Source organism: Pseudonaja textilis, chromosome 2, assembly GCF_049901715.1.
Source record: "Pseudonaja textilis isolate UNSWEBS1 chromosome 2, rPseTex1.2, whole genome shotgun sequence".
In the NCBI taxonomy this organism is placed as follows: domain Eukaryota; kingdom Metazoa; phylum Chordata; class Lepidosauria; order Squamata; family Elapidae; genus Pseudonaja; species Pseudonaja textilis.
This window is the reverse complement of record NC_141991.1, coordinates 133,389,999-133,409,388: the sequence shown is the minus strand read 5'-3', so window position 1 is coordinate 133,409,388 and position 19,390 is coordinate 133,389,999. Positions and strand designations below refer to the sequence as shown.

Sequence of the window (19,390 nt, the reverse complement as noted above, 5' to 3'; positions counted from 1 at the left end):
AAATCGCTCATAGTACTTAGGAAAATAACCTCAGAATATATTCTGAGACGAACTCTCAGAATCTTAGATTTATCACCTTGGCAACTTGAGCCCCCTTCTCAACAATTTATTTTTCTTCCCGGGAACTGCTTCCCATCTCCCTGAAACCCAGATGCTCCCTGGAACTTGGAGTCCCACTGGCGCTATTTCCTCTTGTTTCGCTGGGCCTCGGAACTACCAAACCCACAATTCCAGGCGTCCTCTCGGCCCTCCGTGGCAGCTTGTATCTTACCTCTTCGCTCATCTTTAATTTACGAGCCGGGAAAAAGAACTACAACTCCCGACAGCGCTTAGAGCTTCACCGGGCCTCCGCCTCTCTCAGCTGGCTTGAAAGGCTGTTATTGTTGTTACTAAAAGATTAGTGGACCAGCTGGTTGCTCTCTGGGTAAGAGACGTCTTCGGTACTGGGGAAAAGGGCTTTTCTGTTTTTCTCTCCTCCTTGCTTTATCTTTGTTAAATTGCTCGGAAGCATCAGATTTGGGGTGTATTTGGGGAGGGGGACACCTCTCCCTTCTCTCTTTTGAGTTCAGGAGTTTTTAATCAACTGCACTTCCCGTCGGGACAGGAATCAAAATCCAAAAGGAGGCTGTGGATGCACAGGTTTTCACTTCTCCCGGCATGAAAGGGGAGAGAGAAATGTACGAAAGGCTTCAGTGGGCCTTGAAAGTCTGAACTTGCAGCACAAAAAGCAGGCAATTGGGAAGAGCACCCGTTGAAAAAGGGAATTTCTAACCCGCTAAGCGTGAAAACCCTAACCTCTGTTTCACATCGATCTCCCCGTTTCCTTTATACAGACAAGCACTGTTCAGTGTTGGGACACCCCAAATCTTTTCTTCCTGTTTTAACTGTTGGAAATATTCGCTGCCTGTGATCTTTCGCTCCTTTCTACTAATTTTCACTTCGGGATCCATTTTGACTCCAAAGTCTGCCCCCCCAAACCCTAAACGTAACTGCGACGAAGCTTCGACTTTCGTACAATCTGGTGGTTATGCGGGAGAAGGCAGGACGGGATGAGGCTTGTAGATTCTTGCAAGCTTACAGTCATTTTCTTTGTTTGGCTTGAAGCTGCCCAAGTCTTAAGCCGTAAGACGCCAAGAGGACGGCGCCTTTGCAGCAGAAGAGTTACAGCTCTCTTCCCACCCCCAAAAAGGAGAGGTGGGGAGGAAGAGCCGCCTCCATTCCCTAAAAGTCCATCAGAAAACTGGGAAGGGAGGGAGGGGGGGTTGGTTTTTGCGCATCAGGCCAGCGAGGCAAAGCATTTCTTCCCACGCTTCCGCTCGTCTCTTCCCAGAAGCGGCTCCGCGGTCGCTGGTTTGTTTAGCTGGGCTCCCTTCTCGGTTTCTGATTGGCGTTTGCCTTGGAGAAGCTCCGCTCCGGGGCTCTAGTTGCTCCCGGGGAAAGGAATGTAGCAGCAGTGCTGGGAGGTGCCAGGCTTGGGCTTCGTGCCCACGTAGCTCGTCTGGGTCACGCGGGGGGAAGCGCGTTTCCTTGGCATGCGGCGGAGAGGAGGAGAGACTGTCTAGTGCGGGCAGGCCCGGCTCCACCTGGTTTCATAACAGGCCTCTCTTGTGAGGGAGGTTTGCCACGTCCGAGCTCTCTCTCCCCCACCCCCCACTTAATTTACACTAGTCATATGGAAGCCCATATGAGGTCTTCAGAAGAACGCCCTTATTTATCTGAAAGGGGGAAAAATCTGAACCTTTAAGATTCCTCCGTCCCTCCGAAGGTTAGATAGAAAAATCTCTTCTCCCTTTGCTGTATTCTCAGCCTATGTAAGATCATCCCCCATTGTAAATATAAATTACCTGCAAGGACAGCAGGAGGATTGGTCCTTTCAGCTGAATACTGCCGCTGAAGAGGTTGATACTGAACTCTTCCTTTTTGCCCGTTGAAATAATACAAGAATCTGAACATAAGGTTGAGGAAAGGTAGAAAGAAGCACCACTGAGGCATTTCCAAACGAGGCATTGGTTGTCACAAGATATCATGATACCTAGTAACTTGAAAAGGCAATTAGATTCGGGGAAGGTAATCATGAGTAATTAGGAAAAAGACCTCCAGGCCGAGATTAATGTTAACATTCAAGAAAGACAGCGTAACAGTGAAACTGAGCCACCTAGAGTTGCATATGTGGGATGGGCAGCTGTACAAATTGAACTAATAAAAATGGAATAATAGAACCGATAAAATGATCAGTGGGCCCAAGTCATTATCACTGAATGTCAAAAATGCCAATGTGAATAAATGTGAATTAAAATGATTTTTCATTATGCATCTTGACTTTAATAACAGGGAAAACCTCTAAAGAAGTGGGCTGTTTCTCAGGTTGGGAGTCTGAACAGAAAAACCATTCTTGATACCTAATAAATGTGTATAGGACGTTATGCGATCATAACAGCACATTATGCGATCCAACAGCACATTATGCGATCATTATAGTACCCATTGGATTGGGCAGAATTCTTTGAGAGAAAACAGTTATCCTGATAGGGGGTGCATACACACACATATGCCCTGTCTATCATATACATACATGCATACACACACACACACACACGCACACAAATAATTTTAATATTATTTGCTTTCAAAGCAAGCAGTATTACGCAAAGTCCAGAAAAGGAATAAGCTGCAAACCAAATAAATTGAAAACATGAGATAAGAAAGATAAGTAAATAACTGCAGATCTCTATATCTTACAAAGCCCCTTTGTTTTCGCCATATCCATACAATGCTTGGTTCATAGTGCATCGTGTACTCTTACATCTCTCATCTCTTACCAGCTCTATCCAAATAACAGCTTTCTGGGTCTTCCCCTTCTCAACTCATTCTTCCTATATTAGTTTTTAATTTGATTCACATTCATTCTTTCTATATAACCAAGCTGCCACAATGTACTACTTTCATACTGGTCACTTATTTTTGTATTTAGTCCACATTCATCACCTGTTTATTTTGACCCCTTATCTTTTAGTCATGTTTTCCTATACTGTACATGCTTCTTCAGGAAGTCGAATTCCCACAACATTAAACTTTGTGTTTCTCCTCACCTGCCCTTCTCACTTCGGTGTTCCGAAAATATTCCTAGGCCTGCCATTTTGTAGGTCAGGAAATTTCTGTAATTTGGTATAGTAGTTAGCAATATGGCATCATTTTCATACCGGTCTATATATATTTCACATCCTCCACTAACATACTTCTGATGTCATCACATGCATTATTTATATATTTGTCCACAAATGTAATCAACCATTTTGTCTTAATCCATGCTCAATGTTGAATAAGTATTTCATATATTCTTCTATATTATTAGATGTTTTACTTTATAATTGAAGCCTATTTATTGTATCATCCACTTTCTCTCAATCGTCCATGGGCATTCTCATTTTTTTTTTCTGTTTCAGACTTGCATCACATATGCCGGGTTGATTTACAAGGAGTTTACTGGTGAGTAGTTTTGCAGTAAATTACAAAGGCACAGTGTGGCCAGTGCAAGTGCATGCAGTGCTCCAGGAAATATAGGGAAGCGTGGCCTTGCTCATGGCTGCTCAGATTACAGCTCATCGTGGGACTGGATTTCACCAGGGTTTGACCTTCATCACCTGACTTCTTCAGCACCTGTTCACATTGATTTTTCTGCTGATTCAGCCTTAGGTAACTGATTATCCACTGACTTCCAAGGCTGGCACACCAATGACTCATACCTCTCTGCCCAAAACACATTCACACCATTCTGAATGACCTATCAAAGAGCAAAACATCGATCTATATGCCACCTGCAATGCATAAAGCTACATTGCATTGACAAATTTTTCTCAATGACATTTCTCATAACTTTTCATTTAGAATTTTACTAAATGCCTTGCCCAGGCACGCTTAACAACTAATCCCCTTTACATCTTACAACCTATTTATGATATTTATTTACTATTATAATCTGATATGAACTATAAGTGAGTGATGAAAATAATAAAAAAATTCTGGCACACAAATTTCGGCACTGATGGCTCCATACGCATCAGTTCATACATGTTTTCTGGAAGAGAAAAGAGTTTTTCTAGAAAAGCATGAAATATCTCCTGTTACACCATCTACAGCAGTGGTCCCCAACCTTTTTTGTACCACAGACTGGTACAATCCACGGACCGATCCACGGACCGGTACCAGCTCAGCACGCACGACCAAGGCAAGGCGAGCCGAGTGACCGGCCAGCCAGCCGTCCCCCGCTTCTCCACGCCACCATCAACTCCTCCTTTGTACCTTCTCGCGGTCGATGGGCTTTTTGGGCTCTTTCTTAATCTCCTCCTGAGTAACGCAAGACTCCACTGCCATCGGGATGGCTTTTCGTTCGAAACCGCCCCCACCCCACCCCTTTGACGAAACTAAGGTGCGAGGATTCCTTCAATTTCATTTGAAACAAGGTTGTGCATTCAAAAGCAAATATGTTTAGTCCTTTTTCTAAGCAGCCATTTTCCAAGACCACCATTCTTCTCTGAAGTGCACCGTCCTTTTTTCTGTATTTTTTTCTTTTTCTGCCCAAAACATTAATGTCACCTAATGGAATGCTTTCTTTCCCCCTTCGTTACTTTAAATCTGAATATTGTACAGGTTTTATTCAAATTCATCTTTAGTCCTTCTATTATCGTAATTCATTGGAGCGTAATATGCAATTGTCACTAAACTCTGAAGTTTTACTTACATATAACATCCTGTAACATCCTAAATAGCACTATTTCGTACTTTCTGACATATGTTTAGCCCTTTCATTCATAATTAACCTACACTTTTACTTGCATTTATTCATTACTCTATTCCACAGACCACTTCCTTATTCAGATCTGTTGCATCCTTCCCCTTCCTTAAGTTTCACAGATATACACCATATATTGTTCCTTCCTTTTTATCATTCATTCATGTCCCTTAACATGTATCCCTTTACAGTCTGAGTTGCGTTCTTCCTTTGCCATGGCCATGGCCATCTACCCAACTTGTAGCTGTGACTTCTACCACCATGGCTTTGTACAACTATGGCTTTGGCACAATATTTTTATTATATTTGACATAATGACTTTAGTAAATTTCACCTAAGATGTTAGCTTTAGTCATATTTGTGCTACATGCAGCATTCTCTGCTAACAGTAATGACAGTATGGTACCAGTTAGTTTTGACACATTATGATTTTATCTCATAAACACAACCAACATTTTTTTCATCTCAAACATGCCCAGACTATTAGTACAAGCTCAAATCTCTAGTCCAGAGAGTACTTTGCAAATCAGCATATTGTTGTCTGCATTCCACCAACTACAATGCAGTATACTGATCTACAAACAGAAAGTATTTTCAAGTGCCTTATTTATTAAAATTATATAGATTTCCCAATTTTGAGGCCTCCTGATTTTCTAAAACTACAACTTCTACCACTTCTAGCCAGCTTTCTGAACTATTCTGAAACTTCTGGAGGCATATATGCTAACCACAAACACCAGATATCTACTCTGAATGCTACTTGCCAGGAATTACAGCTGTCTTGTCATTACACGTTCTGATTTGGCTTCTTTCAAGCTCATTTCTTGCTTCAGATGGGGCGAGATATGTAGCTGGTTTCATCCAGGATGATTCCTCTTAATGCTCCAGAAATAATATAGAAAAAGCTAAACAAAGTCAGGTCCACAAAGTTGTGGGCATACAGACAGGAGAATTACATTCTCCTATATCTAGGCGATAAATTCATTTCTCTGACAATAGCATATTGTTCAGATAAACAATCCCTAATCTTAAAGTACGGCCTCACTGGAAAAAGCCACGGTTGTTATTCTTGTTTCTGCTTCCAAACTTTTATAACTGAATGCTTCTGGAAACTTGGGGTATGGAAGGTTCACTGTTTATATACATGGATGTTCCAGTTTGTTTTATGTGTTTGATCTTGTGGTTTACCTACACACCAAGAAAAGCCCCCATCCCCAATTTGGAGTTTATCCTATGTTTATAACCTTTAATCTCTTTGAGGAAAGGGGGCAGTTTAGAAAGGTAAAAATATAAATGGATGGATGAATAAATAAATAAATAGATTTATTTATTTATTTGTTCGTTTATTTATTTATCTCATCTGCTCCAGTCAGGATTTGCTGGGATAATGATGATACATGTTTGCATGCCAGGTAGGCTAATTTAATCTTTTTCTTAAAGCAGCAGCCATTGCGTTGCCTAGAGAAATTAATTTCACAAGTGGGTGTTGATGGAGACCACAGTTGGGATTATGGGTGGATTAGTCACGAAGGCTACAGCTCGGTTTGGCTTTCCTGGTGCTCCCATTAGCCAGATGTCTGTCCAGGTGCTCAGTCTGTGAGCTCATATGCTCTAGCCCTGTGTTTCCTGCCTGGAGCAGAGAGTGGCTTCGATGGCCTAAAATGAGGGTGAGCAGAAGGTAGATTTGGCTCTGCCGGTAGACCTCTTAACTTGAAGTAGAGTACCAAAAATTTCCAACTCCTGACTGGGCAACAGCAACAATAGTTTTCTGCTGTCATAAAACCAGGCTGCTGAAACAAAGGAAGTTGCACAGAAGTGGATTTTGTATAAGCAAAATGAATTCTAATGCAGTCGTGTCCTGGATCTGGCATGGTGCTGAGAAACATTTATTTTTGTGTACTTCATGCCTATCCCCACCATAATTTTGAACCTCTAGTCACTGGATTTGGGAACCTTGTAAAAAAAAAAAAAAGAGTATATCCAATACGTCTGAAATCTTATTTTTCCTGCCACCTCATTCATTCCTACTGATTTATAAAGCCAGTCATGTATTTCAAATGTACATGTCTTAAACACAAAGGTGTGTGTGTGTGTGTGTGTGTGTGTGTGTGTGTTTTCAAACTTCCATATTTGTGATGGAGCTACGCTTTCTCCTTTTTGGGGGTGGAACACACACACACACCAGTATATCAACAGTGAAGTGCTCTGCTGTACTACAGAGTGGCAAATTGTCACATTAGGCCTGCTTGCTCCTAGATCTCCTGGGTTAAAGGAGGAGAAAGATTGTCAGACGCAGTTATACAATGCTAGTTGCCATTACAGTTTCATGGCCAAACTTGTTAATACTTGCTGTGACCCTTTGCTTCTGTTGTAAATGCCAGAAACAAGCAGCTATTATCTAGGCCGCATCCCATTGTGAGGGGCTGATCCTTTGTCTTGTTGATAGCAAATCTTTCTCATCCGGTCCTTGTAATATTATAGTGCTAAAATGCCAGGGCCACAGCTTGGTTGGCCTTCAAACAGATCTGCCCTTCAATGTGAGATTCCAACAAAAAGTTTCATTTCCACTAAACCCTACATTAAAAAAAGCCTTGAAATTACATTGCCAGTGTATATTGAAAGACATAGTGGGAAAAAAGTCTTTTAAAAGCACTTTGTAAGGTTATGAACTGCTTGGGAAAAGCAACATCCTTTCTTGCCATATGTTGGTCTCTTAAGAAAAGTTTTCACAGATTCAGGATGCCCTATAACGAAGAAAGGTTTGCCTCTGAGTGCCTCTCACTTCATTTTTGATCCCAGCAACAAACTTGAAGGAAGATCTTTCATGCATGCTATGTTCTGGTCCAACCAAAGCTTAAATTTATTGCCTGATGCCTTTATTTATTCACTTCCTAAGTTAGTTCAGCATATCCCATTCACATTTCTGCAGGATTCTGCTTCTTCTGTTGATTTCTCTATGAAGGAAAGCCTTATGATTTTCCATAATTTATTTAGAAGTCAGATGGGATTCAGACCTGTGCTGTGATTTCCCACCGAGATCATGGTAGGTGCGGGTGGGCTATTAGGTCTCTCTGTCCCTCGTTTTGAAACAGATATTGTACAAAAGCAGCAATAAGCAGCCTTTTGAGATGTGCTCATTTTCCTGAAGAGCTCAGTGAACTTCTAACACACACACACACACACACACACACACACACACACACAAAGAGGGGAGACCCAGATGTAAAAGTGCTGGATCCTTAAGAGCAATTAAGTTTTGAAATAAAAAACAAAAAACTTTTTCATGTATAAGATGAGGTTATAGAACAAAGATAAAGAACTATTGTGGTCCTTTGGGTGTTATCAGATTGCAGCTTATTTTTTTTAATCATCCCTGTTCTTTGGCCATGCTGGCTATGCCAAATGAGAGTTGTAATCCTACATATCCAGAAGGCCCTGAGTTAAGTGGAGGCTGTTCAAATCTCACTTGTTTTTCCCCTTCCTCCTCTGCAATGAAATCCCATGGCATAGCCTTTCTCAATGAGAAGTGGTATTCAAGAACTGGTAGCGGTGATTTGGCATGGCTTGCTGAATCAGTAGCGCCCCCTGGCTGCTCATGCCCCCGACCGGGTCACCTGGTCGCTCACTTGCCCCGGTCGCTCTCCTAGCTTTCCCTACCACATGGCAGCCGTGGCGCAGCTTGGGCGGATGTCCCAGGACTGCTGCACATGCGCACTGCGTGTGCAGCTGCTACACATGCAGTGCGCATGTGCAGCAGCCCTGGAACATCCACCTGCCTGCCCATCCTCGCAGAGCATGTTTTCTTCTCCTGGCGCATGCGCCTCTTCCAGCCCGGCCCAGCAGCCAGGTGGGTGGGGCAGGTGTCCCGGGGCTTCTCACCCCCCTTGTCATGAGAGGCCTGCAGCTGCTGCATGCTTTTTTCCTGTGCGGCTGCAGTCTAGCAGCTGCACTGAAAAAAGCACACTCTGTTCTATGTGCCGGGCCCAGCAAGTCTGAACCGCCGGTGCAAAGAACAGGGCAGCACCAGACCATTGGAAAAGCAGAGCAAAGCCAGAGATCAGTAGCTGCATCTTTCTCAGTGCAAGAAGCCTCCCCGAATTGGCCATTTTCGCTGGCAGGGTGCTCAGACCACCACAGGAGGCCCCTGACAAGAGTGACATCGAGCTGGCCACACCTATCCTGACCGTGCCCCCCCAGCCTCACCCCCCCCAGGTCAAACACAATCCTGATGCGGCCCTCAATAAAATCAAGTTTGACACCCCTGGTTTAGAGTTTCTTGTTTTTCCTCGTCCAATCTACAGATAGGATTAGCCTGCCTCCATAGATTCTGTGGCTGCTTCCATACATAACATGTAAGCTGCCCAGAGTCATGGATTGAGATGAGTGGCTATAGAAAATGAATAAAGAAATAAAATAAATACATGTTGTTCCAGGATCAGTTTTGTGTTCCCTTGTGACCCCACAATAATGCTCCTATTTAACAACTCAGACGTTCATTTCTGGCTCAAATGCAGTGCAGCTCAAAACTTATGAGTCCAGTTTTATCCCACGGAAATGCAGAAAAATGGGGAGAGGGGCGCCACGGGAGGTTCCCCCAACCAATCACTGGGTCTTCCTGATGCTTCTACTTCATTCAAATATCATTTTAGGGTTCATGGATCAGTGAAATGGCGAGCACAAGAATGTTGCTAGGGTGGCCTTTCTGTTTAATGAATTTCTTCTACATTTCTCTAAAGCACCAAATCAGTGAAATTTGGGGAGGTGGGCAGCTTTGCCGCTGTCATTTGTTATGCTGTCCTCATGGAGAGAGAGCACTGGTTGCTTATCGGGCTCCTCGGTATCTTGTGGCAATAAGAATGATCACAAGCTCGGTATGAAAGCGTCCCTGAGGGCTTGGGGAGTGAAAACGATGACAGGTCTATGTTCAGACTTTTTATGCAAACAAGAAAAAGAGGGTTCCAGAGCTTTTCTCTTTCAATTTTATTCTCTTTCCGTCCCTTCTACATCCATCCTCTGAACCGTTGGCTCTCCTGCTGCCTTTCCCTGAACCCTGCAACGCTCTCCTTTGCTGAAATTATGCCATTGTTCTTACAGCTCTGAACTGCGTTGGCTGACTTTTTTTTTTTTTAAAAAAACCCTTTTTCTCTCTCCTCCTTCTGCTGCTTCTTTCCATCATTAACTAGACTGTAAGTGCCTTGGGGACAAAGATTTTTCTTTTTTATGTGCCTACTGTATATACGCGCTGCAATGTACCATGTAAACTGACAGGGTGGTATAAATAAATCATTATAACAATCAATAATTAACCGAAGTATCCCAGTGATGGAAATACAATCTGCAAACATTAAGAAGGCCATCCTGGCTCTGTCCCTTCCTCCTGGCTTCCATCCATGTTCCATTGTACATACGCTGCCACTCCTAATGCTTTTTCCTATTTCCTTTCCTGTCCAAAAAAAATCCCAACAACTCCCCAAAATTGTTAAATGCTCCTTGTTGTTTCAGAAAAAAAAAACAACAACTTTAGGACCAGAGTATGTGGATTAAACTCATGCATGTGCAGTAAGCAGTTTAATGCAATTACATAATTTAATTTGTGGCTTCCATCTGTAAGCAATACTGTGCAAAAATGCCTGCAAATTTGAGGATAATGCCAGGGAAAATATTAAGCTGAATGACATGTGGGTAGATATAGTAAACTCTTCCATATTTACTTTTAATGCGTGCATTTTTGCACATATCCATCCTATCCTTACCTATGCCCAGAAGGAATAGAATTAATACTCCAGAAATAATATGAATTTCAGCTTTTTCCTGACTTTTTAAAAAAATCTATAGATACTGTGTAGATAATAATTACAGGTGTCCTGTTCTCATCCCTGATGAGAAGGTGATAATTTCATGTCCCAAGACATATTCTTTTTTCCTTTATCCTGTATTTCTGCTCCAGTTAGCAGTGGCTGTTAAGGGTTTTCAGCAGAAAGAAAGTCTTTCTTCCATTCTGCTACATAAGAGGGCAGGGCTTGAGAGGTGGCCTTTGTCAACACTGTTTTGGTGCGTAAAGCTAGCCTTGCTCATATTGCAGGTCATGTCCTGAGATGCATTTGCTGGGAAGCCAGTAGAGCAAACCACATGGGGCAGAAATCTAGGATTCCCATCTTCAAAGAAAGAGCAGAACTAATTAATTAACCAAAGGTGGCCTACCTTATGACATCATAAAGTAAATTAAGTAATATACATTGCTGTGCAAAAGATACCAGTTCCTCAACTAAGGGCGGAATCTAAAACAATCCACCTGCACAACAAGATGCCCATTAAGTGCCCATCTGTCTAATTTAGTTCCTTGAACTATCAACTACTTTCATTTACTTTACAGTCCAAGTTACTAAGATGGAGGAGGCGCAGTCCCACCCCAGTGTAGTTTTCCTGAATGTGGCCTCAAGTTACGTACCCCACACCAAGGTGGAGTGCTACTACAATCTGCCACCTGGCATGAAGCCATCAACTAGAGATTGGATTGGCATCTTTAAGGTACTGCAAATGGGGACAAATGGGATGATTATGCTTGAATGCGTATGGTTGCATTTCAGGACATTTCGGGAGAAATTGTAATCAAGCCTATATGAACCGCACACGTTTTGTTACCTATTATTTTTATTACTTGCAGTTTTGACAGCACTCAGGAACCTGGCGTCTCATTCAGATCTAACTCCACTTTTTGTAGCATCAAGGGATGGACGTATGTTTTTCTAAACAACAGCATTCAAAGTGGGAAAAAAAGACCCAGACAAGATTTTCTGATGGTCTCTCATCCAAGTACTAAACAAAGTCTAAACCTGTGTAGCTTTCCTGGGTCCTTCATATTTACCAGGAGAATATACCTTCTTTCAGTTAAGAAGATATATGTTGTTCTGCACATGATCAGAATACCCTGCAAGTAGAAAGATAGTACTGCTCTCCTAGAACTTTGCATTTTCAATATTCTGATTGCTATTGTCTTTGTAATTCGTAAGGAATTCTATTTATTTATTAAATGTATATACTACCCATTTCACTATCAAGCAACTGGGCAACTTTTCACATGATCAAAACAACAGTATAAAACCTTAAAACATTAGATAATTAAAATTAACAAAAGTTAGCTAGGATAGGAATTTTGTGTAAAGAGCAGCATTAAAAAAATACATTCTCACACTCAAAGGTGGTTCCATCCAAAATTGTTGCCTTTGCAATGGACCTTCAGGGAGAGTTACACAAGTACAACCTCTTCTAATGCTACCTTTCCCATTCCTTACCTCAGGTGGACGCTTCTTCGGTACGTGACTATTATACTTTTGTGTGGGGAATCATGCCAGATGGTGGAGCTTCTGAAGGAACCCTCCATTGCAGCGTCCAGTTCCAAGGTAGGTATGTTTCAAGGGATTCAGAGCAGATTCATCAAAGCATACATGGCTAAATGTTTTGAGTAATACCTGAAGAATGACTTCCTGCCCGAGCAGAATGGTGACGCAAGATAAAGTAGATAAACAGGACAACTGGTCTTACTGAACTTGGTTTCAGCAATCTATCTGGCCTGCCCTTTCAAAACAGCTTAGGGAAAAATTCATGGGAAACAATAAATGGTCCACAGTGCTCAAATCAATCCTATGCAGTGAATTAAAATAAAATGCCGATTCGTACTAAAAGCAAAGCAAAAAGATCTCTTAACAGTTCATTGGAAATTCAGAAAAGAGAATGTTAATCGAAACTGAGATCCTGATTTCCTACCCCTGGTTTTCCTTTTACCTGTGACTCATTAGGAGCCAAGCAATAAAATAAAGCCTCATACTCAGAAGTCAGAAAAGTAATACAATGAATACGTTTGTCCTTTCACAGCTAGCTACTTACCTAAACCAGGTCCGCAGCAATATCACTTTCGTTATGTGGATCGCCATGGAGTGGTGCATGGCCAAAGTTCTCCTTTCCAGTTCAGCGAACCCCGTCCCATGGATGAGCTCGTCACTCTAGAGGAGGCCAGCGATGACGGAGGTGGAACTGATATGCTGCTAGTGGTTCCCAAGGCCGCTGTACTTGAGGTAGGATATGCTAAGCAACCCTTGGTCCTCGCTGTCAGCCAATGTTCTTGACCCTACACCCACTTGAAGTATTTCCTTCTTTGGGTATAATTTTTTTGTATGACTAGCTGCTGCCTAACTATAGCATTCAACTCAGCTCAGGAAATTCTAAATTTCACTCAGCTATGAAATGCTCTAGATTTTAGTCCTGTTTACATTTTTTTTTTCAACCCAACCTATTTTGTGAGGTTATTGTAGACATTCTTAGCACCCTCTAGAGAAGGGATGGCTTAGAAATAAACAGCGACAAACTCAAGCTTGCTGATTTTAATTCTGTTCCATATCATACCTAATACAAAGGGAATGTTATCATATCTATATTAAATACACAATCACTTCTGCCATAATTAAAGGTTAAGCAAAACCAGCAGTGAGAGAAAGGCCCTATCCCTGGGAATCATTAGTGGAAAATATACTGGTTGCTTCCTTTGAGTCAGCATCTTCACTTCTTTCCACATTCAAATTTGGAGGTGCATCCTGGCACAAATTAAACTCTTGACCTATGACCTGACATTTTCCTCAGCATTGGTGTCACAAGTTGGTCTTCTTCATGCGCCTGGCTCCAACGTCCATCCACCTCAGCTAACTTGGCTAGCAGTCTAGAAAGTAGTCCAACAACATCTCTGCGCCCAGTCTGCCCTCCTAAATGAATGAGGTGGAACAAGAGTTTTAAGATGTCCTGGGCCATCCATCCAATATTAAATGGCTGACCTTCTGCTTTCATCAGGCTAAGAGAGCAGAGCTTTTCGATCTCCTGGAACTATACCAGAACCATTAAGCTGCTACTCAGACATTCCTTATTTGGCTTCGCTGTATAAAAAATTAAGTATCTGAAGGCCGAGATAAATGCTTTTCCCTGGCATGTTGAGTTTTCCTCGTGCAAAGCTGTTTTGCAAAAGCAACGGAGCATACAGATAGCCTTGAAATATTTCAGCCTGGAAAGATTATATCGTGATTTAATTTTTAATCAGCTTTTAATCCTAGGGCGGCAGTATAAAGACGGTAAACCTCAGCCCCCTGAATGAATGTGTCCCCTGACTTTGTACTTCACTATAGTATCTCTCTCTGCTTCCCCACAGACTCAGCTGGAAGAGAGTCGTCAGGAACAAGGAGCCTTGTTGCGTGAGTCCTGCCACCTGAAGGAAGAGGTTCAAGAGTGGAGAAGCCGCGCAGCAGATCTAGAAGCAGCACTGAGCTCCTTACGTGATGAGCACACCAAGCTGGCTGCACAATATAAGGCAAGGCAGAAAGCAAGGTTTTACGGCAGGACTTGCCAGCTCTTTCAGATCCAGCCTCTTCCCAAGCTTCAGGAAAGGGGTTGTGTTCCCATCATCTTACGAAGCAAAAAGCTCAGGTGGCCACAAAACTTGGTACAACATCTGACTCCAGGCCTGCCGCAAGATCTGAGTATCCCTTCTGAGAATTAGAACAATTAACCAGTGGAACACCTTGCCTCCAGAAGTTGTGAATTCTCCAACACTGGGAGATTTTAAGAAGAGATTGGACAACCGTTTGTCCGAAATGCTATAGGGTTTCCTGCCTGAGCAGCAGGTTGGACTAGAAGACCTTTAAGGTCCCTGTTATTCTGTTCTATTCTATTTTGTACAGCGGGATGCCCCTCTCCCTTAATGCTTGCATGATATTAGCTCATATGCATGCAGTGATTATTAAAATGTCTGCAAAGGATGCTCCCATACACCAGGTTCAGGAGAACATTAGTAGAAAAGGAGTATGTCTCCATCTCATATTTTATGTCTGGTTGGGGATCATGAGAAATAACTATTCTGAATCAAAATGAGCCTTACTTTCATCCAGTAGGGCTATTCATATGTTGCTATGTTCAATTTTGTCAGCAAAACTACCGTGTTTCTCATAAAATAAGGCCGGGTCTTATATTTTTTTGAGCCCCGAAAAAACGGCTAGGCCGTCTTTTCGGGGATGACTTAATTCCCCCCCTTGCATCCTCATCTAGAGCGCCCCGTGGGCAGCCTCACCACCAGCCACTCCTAACGGGTGATCATGGTGAAGCGCAGAGAGCTCCCTACTCCCATCAAACACCTTTGCTGCAGACCCAAGACCTTTGGCACCTGCCACTGTTGCTTTCCCTTCTGCCTATTCCACCGCCACGTTTGGAGCTGCCGCTTCTGTGTTTGGAGTGCCGCTGCCATTTGGAGTGCCGCCGCCATTTGGAGCACTGCTGTCATGTTTGGAGCTGCCACTTCCGCGTTTGGAGCTGCCGCCGCGTTTGGAGTGGCGGCAGCACTCCAAATGGTGGTGGTGCTCCAAACAACGGCAGTGCTCCAAACGCAGAAGCGGCAGCTCCAAACGCGGAAACAGCAGCTCCAAATGCAGATATGGCAACTCCAAACAGCGGCAGTGCTCCAAACAGCGGTGGGGTTCCAAATGCGGAAGCGGCAGCTCCAACCGCGGCGGCAGCTCCAAATGCAGAAGCAGCAGCTCCAAACAGCAGCAGTGCTCCAAACAGCAGTGGTGCTCCAAACGTGGAAGTGGCAGCTCCAAACGCCACGGCGGCATGGGCAGAAGGGAAATCAACAGTGGCGGGCGCTGAAGGTCTTGGGTCTGCCGCAAAGGTGCTTGGCAGGAGTAGGAAGCTCTCCGCGCTCTGCCATGATCGCCCATTAGGAGCAGCTGGTGGTGAGGAATTGCTGCCTGCGGGGCGCTCCTAGCGGCAAGTTCCCCCCCGCCCTTCCCCCCATTTTGCATGTTTTAAAATAGGCCTAAATTTGGGGGAGAGGATCTTCATTTCATTTTATGCCTAGAAAACATGCTGGGTCTTCCTATTGGGGGAGGTCCGTATTGTTGGAGAAACACGGTAGTAGCTGGGTTTTTAGATTTTATTCAAATGTTATAGACATCATTCGCTTTTCTTCCTCTCTACCCTCAACCAGGAACTGTCAAATTCTTACGGAGAAATCTCCAAGCAGAGAGATACTCTAAGCCTTCAAGACACTGAGCAAGTGGCCCGAATCCAGGAGCTGGAGGGCGACATCCAGGCGATGGGGGAGAAGATGCTTCAGAGGGAGACGGAATTAGACAGGTCAAGGCCGTGTCAAACAAAGCACCTCAAGTACAGTCAAAAGGGAGAGGGATGGCGGGAGGGGGAAAAGGGGTGGGAGGGAGGACAATACCTTCTGAGCTACCGATAGGCAATCAGTCCTGTTGATGTTCTGATTAGAACTCCTATCAACTCAGACTACTGGAAGTTTCTAGGAGCAACAGAACCGGGGGGGTATCCGATTGGGATGGACTGAATTATATCTTCTCTCATGCTAAAGTCAGAATCATCATAGAATCAGTTCTCTGTGCCATTCCAACTCAATCTCGAGGAATTGTCCCAGGATTTAATGTCTTGTGTCCTAGTTTCCATATCTTTGGTTTTGTCAGGGGATGTCCACTACCATTCGGATCATGAATTAAACGTGGGTGGAGGAAGTAATAGGGATGAAGGAAGTTTAAGGATCAATACTGATTTTTTACATGGTTTGTAACAAGCCCACTCTCGGGGAATTAGGTTATGTTGGGGAATGTTTTCATACAGAGAAGCCGATCTATTTAATAACCTAGTGATGCCTTGAAATTAATAGGCTGTGGCTAAAATATCATCTTGGAATTAGGCTGCTGGGCTATTGGATGCTCATGCTATATTGAGGAAGATGCAAAGATGAATTAAAGGATAGTTTCTAAATACTGTGTTTCTCGTATAATAAGGCCGGGTCTTTTTTTTTTTTTTTGAACCCCGAAAAAATGGCTAGGCCGTCTTTTCAGGGGTGACTTAATTTCCCTCCCCCCCTTGCATCTTTGGGCGGGCGGGCAGCGATGGCTTGGATGTTGACCTCGGCGTTAGTGGGGCACTTCGTATCGGGGTCAACGCAGGCAGCACCATATCCGGGTGTGCAAGAAAAGTACTTCTTAACGGCAAGCCCCCCCCCCCACCATTCCCCCCATTTCGCATGTTTTAATATAGGCCTTAATTTGGGGGGAGGGGCTTAATTTCATTTCATGCCTATAAAACATGCTGGGACTTCCTATTGGGGGAGGCCGTATTGTTGGAGAAACAGGGTACGTATGTATGTACGACAGACAGACAGACAGACAGACAGACAGACCTATTTTAGAGATGCCCCTGAGTAGAAAGAGCACAGTGGATATTCCTCACACGTGCATGTACTATTTGGATCATTTCTGCTGCAGGGTGAAAGACACAGTGAAGTCACTTGTGAGGGAGCAGGAACACATCCACCATCAGCTCAAAGAAGAGAATGCTGAGAAAGAGCAGTACCAGGTGAGCTTGAAGCAACAGGTTTGAAAAGAGGGACGCAAAGAGGAGCAGGAAAACCAGAGCTGATGGCATGTTGGAAACGTCTTCTCTCCTCTGCAGGTCAAGCTGCAGGCTTCCAAGGAGGAGACCCGTAGCCTGGCCTCCGACTTGCAAGAAGCCAAGACTCGTCACGGTGAGAAAATCTCCCAGGCTCTCATGCTGCAGGAGGATATTCAGAAGCTGCAGCAGAAGCTGGCAGCCGCTAACCGCCGCACAGTAAGCACCTGAAGACAGGAAGCCTCTAAGAATATTAAAAATAAGGTTTATCAAGTCCAGTGTGCTGTCTCTAATGGGCTGGTCTTGGTGTCCTCCCAGAACTTCTCAAGACACCCAGTCTTGATAACCTATCTCCGGCACCTAGTAATTTCTCTCCTTATGCAAGGAACCTCTTTTTCTCTATCCCAAATGAAAGTAACCATCTCATTTCATTGAGTATGGAACCTTAAGTAGCCATCCAGTGGATATCTCTAATCCAGTAGTCTATGCCCACTTTTCATTACTAAAAGAAAGGTAGTAGTTTACAACAAGAAGGAATCCAGGATTTCAGAATGATATTTTAGACCAGGGGTGTCAAATTCAATTTCATTGAGGACCGCATCAAGGCTGTGGTTGACCTCGGGGAGCCGGGTGGGCATGACCAACTGGGTGGGTGTAGTCAGCTTGACACCACTCATTGGGTATGGCTGCCTGGATGGGCGTGGTCAACTGGGTGGGTGTGGCCAGCTTGACACCACTCCCCAAACTGCTGGCATGTTTCGTCTTCGTACTGGGTAGACTAGGCCAAAGCCAGGCTGGCCCAATGTTTCCTCTTTGCATTGGGTAGACTGGGCCAAAGCGATACGGGCCAGCCCCTTATATTTTCCAGGACAGCCCCCAGACCAGATCTGGCCCAGGGGCCTTGTGTTTGACGCCCCTATTTTAGACTGATAAAAAACAAAGTTGGACGAGGAAAGTTCAGATCAGAACATGTCATAGACAAAAAATGTAGGGTGATGTCGCTTCAGGCCCAACCCCTTTTCTCCAAATGTGTATTTTGTGGAAGAAGATTCATGTACAAAATGGCACCAGGTTCTAGTGGGCACTTCATGAATTAGTTTTTTAAAGTTCTAGAGAAATAAGGTATTTAATTATGGATGGAGTCCCTTAAACTCATGGGCTTTGTTTCATAAATAGTCTTGGAACAAAGTTATTGACAACAGAGGTGGTTTCATATTAGAGAACAAGAAAGAACTGACAAAAAATTAGCCACCCCTGATTTAGGCAAAACCAGTTGTTCTGTCAGGACTTGCAGGGCAGAGGAATGGATGGGTGGGAACCAGAACCCAGGGATTTATTCTTGGCCCAAGGAAAGAAACCAGATCAATCTCTCTCTCTCTCTCTCTCTTTACGAAAATGAGAAGAAGAAAAAAAATTTTGTACAAGAATTAGGTTAGAGCTTGAAAACCTGAAATACATCAAGTATTGGAAGACACTCCCATCCTCCATAATCAATACTTGTACTTGCTGGGACTGGTTCCCACTTCAGGACTAGAAAGTGTGCTGAATCCTAACGGCTAACATTATAGACCACCTATCCTCTTCCTGGAGCTCTCCGAGTGCCATAAAGGTTGGACTTGGTCTCTCCACCTTCTCTTGGGCCTCTTCTTCTCACCCCTCTCTCTTTCCAGGCGCAGATGGAGTCCCTGTGTGAACAATTACGCACCACACAGGACGTTCTGGCTGCCAGCCAGCAGAAAGTGGCTCTCTTAGGGGAAGAGCTAGCCAGTGTGGCCTCCATCCGAGACCGGACCATCTCCGATCTCCACAAGAGCCGCCTTGAGGCGGCTGAGGTCAACATCAAGCTTGCTGACATGACCCTCAAGTGGAAAGAAGGCAAAGGCCAATGGTGGAAGGAGAAAGCCATGCTGTTGCAGAATGTAGAGGTATGTGCCTGTGGTCCCCTAAGTCAGTGGGGCAAACTTCTGTGTTTTTTTTTTCCTTCGTCATTTATGTTCTTTTTGTCTTGTGGGAAGAAACCATGTATGTGGAAGCCTCGTCTCATTTACCTTCTCAGCAATCCAGGACTGAGATCGGATTGAGAGGGAGCAAATGGTCTGGAATTATTTATAATCAAGTGGAATTATTCCGACACCAGAGCTCCTTCATCCTAGG

General features: G+C 43.8%; 1 protein-coding gene across 6 annotated transcripts in view; it reads left to right on the top strand.

Moving 5' to 3' along the window:
* The first annotated feature begins 271 nt into the window (after positions 1-271).
* CALCOCO1 (calcium binding and coiled-coil domain 1) overlaps positions 272-19,390 on the top strand; it is a 33,417-nt gene continuing 14,298 nt past the window's right edge. The window contains exons 1-11 of one of the 6 annotated variants that reach the window (XM_087925363.1): positions 302-424; positions 3,444-3,486; positions 7,719-7,832; positions 11,163-11,317; positions 12,087-12,189; positions 12,662-12,861; positions 13,980-14,138; positions 15,810-15,958; positions 17,113-17,203; positions 17,300-17,455; positions 18,907-19,161. In XM_087925363.1, the coding sequence (XP_087781489.1) occupies positions 11,177-11,317; positions 12,087-12,189; positions 12,662-12,861; positions 13,980-14,138; positions 15,810-15,958; positions 17,113-17,203; positions 17,300-17,455; positions 18,907-19,161 (1,254 nt within the window). In that variant the 5' untranslated portion in view covers positions 302-424; positions 3,444-3,486; positions 7,719-7,832; positions 11,163-11,176. Of the gene's footprint in view, positions 425-3,443; positions 3,694-7,718; positions 7,833-11,162; positions 11,318-12,086; positions 12,190-12,661; positions 12,862-13,979; positions 14,139-15,809; positions 15,989-17,112; positions 17,204-17,299; positions 17,456-18,906; positions 19,162-19,390 lie in introns of those variants that run through there. The other 5 variants (XM_026714856.2, XM_087925360.1, XM_087925365.1 and 2 more) reach the window with 5 other exon arrangements.